This window comes from Octopus bimaculoides, chromosome 3 (genome assembly GCF_001194135.2).
Source record: "Octopus bimaculoides isolate UCB-OBI-ISO-001 chromosome 3, ASM119413v2, whole genome shotgun sequence".
In the NCBI taxonomy this organism is placed as follows: domain Eukaryota; kingdom Metazoa; phylum Mollusca; class Cephalopoda; order Octopoda; family Octopodidae; genus Octopus; species Octopus bimaculoides.
Window position 1 is genome coordinate 142,685,482 of NC_068983.1, and position 4,212 is coordinate 142,689,693.

A 4,212-nucleotide genomic window follows, 5' to 3' on the forward strand; every position below is an offset into this window, starting at 1 on the left:
TTTTTTTTTTTTTTCATATATAGAAAGCAAAAACTAATTAATTATAAAGAAGGGGTAATTTGGGGCTTACTTTACTGAGAATGGAAGAATATAAAGTAAAACTGACTTTGGCAAAATTTGATTTCAGAAGACAGAACAAAGTTAAAGGTCAATCACTTATTTCAGCCAACTCACCTAAATTACATATGATTATTAATTGTAAAGGAGATGGGAAGCAATAAATAACAAGTAGCAACCTTGTGGTCAGTAGAGCCTGCTATAAACTTCAGTTCTCAGTTGAAACAATTTTACTTCATTGACACAGAAATGTTGGCAGAGAACTGAATTGGTATTAAACAATCAAAAGCTCATATCCTATAGGTGAAACTATGCTCAAAAGCATTTCCTTTGTGATGAGCCATCTACTACTGATCACACAACTGAAATTCTGTATTATCATCACCATTGTTTAAACCAGGAGTTTTCAAACTTTTTGACTTGCGGACCCCTTTATATTTTAGGCTTTACCTTAGGGACTCCCTTATAAACGCTTATGAAATTTACACATAAATATTTGCTTAAAATAACATTTTTACATTTATTTATTTAACTGTATTTAACAAATAGGTTTATTGTCAATTAAAAGATTTCGATTAAAAAACATATATAAAATCAAATTGCCCATAAAGAGTATTTGCTGTCCATGGACTCCCTGTTTTGTTCTTGCGGACCCCTGTGGTCCGGGGACCACAGTTTGAAAACCCCTGGTTTAAACATCCACTTTTCTATGCTTCCATGGATCAGATGAAATCTGTAGAGACAGATTCTCCTATGGCTAGATACTTTCCCTGTTGCCAATCCTCACCTATTTCCGAGCAAAGTAATACTTCCCCTAAGTCCCTCAAACAACAAACAGCTCAATGGTCAGTCATGCTTTTGCAAAAGACTAAACAAAGAACACTGAATGGACAGTGACCGTCTTCAATCACGATATAAATGTCAAGATATGGAGAAGACACAAACATACACATTAATGTGTGTTTGTTACAATCAAATGGAAATTGTAGTTATGACCCCTGTGCCAGTGGCACGTAAAAAGCACCATCCGAACGTGGCCGATGCCAATGCTGCCTTGACCGGCTTCCGTGCTGGTGGCACATAAAAGGCACCATCCAATCGTGGCCGAGGCCAGCTCCCTTGGCCCCTGGGCCGGTGGCATGTGAAAAGCACCCACTACACTCACAGAGTGGTTGGTGTTAGGAAGGGCATCCAACTGTAGAAACACTGCCAGATCAGACTGGGGCCTGGTGCAGCCTCCTGGCTTAAAAGACCCCAATCAAACCATCCAACCCATGCCAGTATGGAAAACAGACATTAAATGATGATAATGATGATGATATACATACACACACAAGTAACATAAATGCAAAATAAAGTGGAAAAAATAATAATCAAATACCAGAATTAGGGTAATATGCTTTTTATATTAAAGCCAACTATGTAGTCTTGTATTCAGTCCCACTGCATGGCACCTTGGGTAAGTGTCTTCTACAATAGCCCAGAAACTGAAAGAAACCCATCATATGTGTGTGAGTAACATCATCATCGCCATTTAACGTCCATCTTCCATGCTGACATGGGCTAGATGGTTTTACAGGAGCCGGCTAGGCAGAAGCCGGCAGACTTCTGTGTCTGTTTTGTCATGGTTTTTAAGGCTGGATGCCCTTTCTAACACCAACCACCCAGCAGAGTGATCATCATCATCGTTTAACATCCGCTTTCCATTCTAGCATAGATTGGACAATTTGACTGAGGACTGGTGAACCAGATGGCTACACCAGGCTCCAATCTGATCTGGCAGAGTTTCTACAGCTGGATGCCTTTCCTAACGCCAACCACTCTGAGAGTGTAGTGGGTGCTTTTACGTGCCACTGGCACGAAGGCCAGTCGGGCGGTACTGGCAACGGCCACGCTCAAAATGGTGTATTTTACGTGCCACCAGTACAAATGCCAAGAAGGAGACGCTGGGCACAGGTGCCATTACGATTTCGCATTCGCTTGCCCCAACAGGTCTTCGCAAGCCGAGTTTCGTGTCCAATGAAGGAGACGATGTTGGCATGGGTGCCAGTCATCGAATTTAGTTCGATTTCAATTTCACTTGCCTCAACAGGTCTTCGTAAGCGGAGTTTAGTGTCCGATGAAGGAAAGGTATGCATAAGTGGGCTGGCTACACCCTTGGCAGAGGCCTTGGATTTAGGTCTCACTTGGCTTGCCAGGTCTTCTCATGCACAACATATTTCCAAAGGTCTTGGTCAGAAGTCATCGCCTCAGTGAGGCTCAATGTTCGAAGGTTGTGCCTCACCACCTAATCCCAGGTCTTCCTGGGCCTACCTCTTCCAAAACAAAACCCAAAACTTATGGAAATAAGCACCAATACATTCATAATATATTTACTGTCGAGAAATATTGGTCAATACTATTGATACCTCTCACTCAGATCTTTCAGTTTAACCTAGACAGAAAAGATTTTCATTTTCTGTTCACTTTTGTTCATGCATACATACACATACGCTTGCCTGGCTACACAAATACACATGAGAAAGGAAATCCATAACAAGAGAGAATTATTATAGGTTATTGTCAGGTAAATAATATTTTCAAAGATCCAGTCTTCAAATAACTCAACAATGCTAATAATGATAATGTAGAAATATTGTATACCTTTACACTTTTATCATCGGATGCTGTACACATAAACGTTCCATCTCCACTGAAGTCCACACTTCTCACAGTAGCTGTATGACTTCTGAGGATTTTCGCTGCTCCATCTCTGATTCAATAGAGCAAAATAAAAATTTAAAACGGACACTTTTCAAAATTAAACAGTAGGCATAAAATCTTGCTTCCTAAACATGTAGTTTGGGGTTCAGTCTCACTGCACAGCACCTTGGGCAAGTATTTTCTACTATAGCCCCGGTACATTCAAATCCTTGTGAGCAAATTTGACAGGTGAGAACTGAAAGAAGCCCATCATGTGTGCGTGTGTGTGTACTCTTGTCTGGATATCAAGTCATAGTTGTAAATGAGCATCATTGTGATAAAAGTGCAGTTGTTAATTTCTAGTCTTCCATGAAAAACATGTCTAGGTAAGAGAAATTTCCTTGCTTGGAAACATGTGAAGCTTGGTGGCAGAAAAGGCATCTACAATAGAAAAATCTGCCTCAGCAAATTTCATTTCACCCATGCAAGCATGGGAAATGCACCTTAAATGATGATAATAACAACAGAAAAATAATTTCTAATCCAAACAATTTTAAAATTTTTTCTGTAATAGTCGTGTAAATGAAAAATTGTTAAAACTTAATGCTTCCACTGATATTTTAAAATTGTTTTCTTTTTTCTTTACAAGTAAAAAAAAATAATTTCTAGTAATTACACAGATGGAACCCAGAGGCGAACTGTTTTGTCTCGTGAAGCTGATGCAATAAGATTTCCATTTGGAGAAAAACATGCATGAAGGACAGCATCCTGCAAAAAATATAAAATAATTAGTTAGAAAATGAAAAGACAATGATGACGTTTAACACATTTAAAAACAAGTTTTTCATACATGAACATTGCATTGTTGTTAAAGAGTATATATAAAATTTGTTAAGTCTCTGACCAATCAAACAATCAAGTTACAACCTGACCAAGTACAGATGTGATCAAAAATATTCAAGTGACCACACCATCTTTTATTCAAGTATAAGGTATCTAGAACTACATTAACTATTGAGACCTCCCTTTTTTAAGTTAGTAGCATGACATGAAAGAAATTTGGCGGCTATTTCTAGCTAGTTGAGTAACTGGTATGGAAGTTTCTATTCAGTTGGTTCTGAAGCCCTTTTATCATTACATTTTGTCAATAGAAAAGGGCTAAAGACTTATGAATGCTACTGGTCATTGCCTCGGTGAGGCCTAAAGTTGGAAGGTCGTGCTTCACCACCTCATCCCAGGTCTTCCTGGGTCTACCTCTTCCACAGGTTCCCTCAACCGCTAGGGTGTGGCACTTTTTCACACAGATATCCTCATCCATTCTTGCCACATGTCCATACCAGCGCAATCGTCTCTCTTGCACACCACAACTGATGCTTCTTAGGTCTAACTTTTCTCTCAAGGTACTTACACTCTGTTGAGTATGCACACTGACATTACACATCCATCAGAGCATACTGGCTTCATTTCTTGCGA

At 39.3% G+C, this 4,212-nt stretch overlaps 1 protein-coding gene across 1 annotated transcript in view; it reads right to left on the reverse strand.

Moving 5' to 3' along the window:
• The window catches only part of LOC106883357 (POC1 centriolar protein homolog A), a 32,228-nt gene that overhangs the window by 16,762 nt on the left and 11,254 nt on the right, over positions 1–4,212 (reverse strand). The window contains exons 4-6 of the mRNA XM_052966802.1: positions 3,416–3,507; positions 2,701–2,809; positions 292–320 (exon numbers count right to left, since the gene is read on the reverse strand). Coding sequence (XP_052822762.1) covers positions 292–320; positions 2,701–2,809; positions 3,416–3,507 — 230 coding nt within the window. The remainder of the gene's footprint in view (positions 1–291; positions 321–2,700; positions 2,810–3,415; positions 3,508–4,212) is intronic.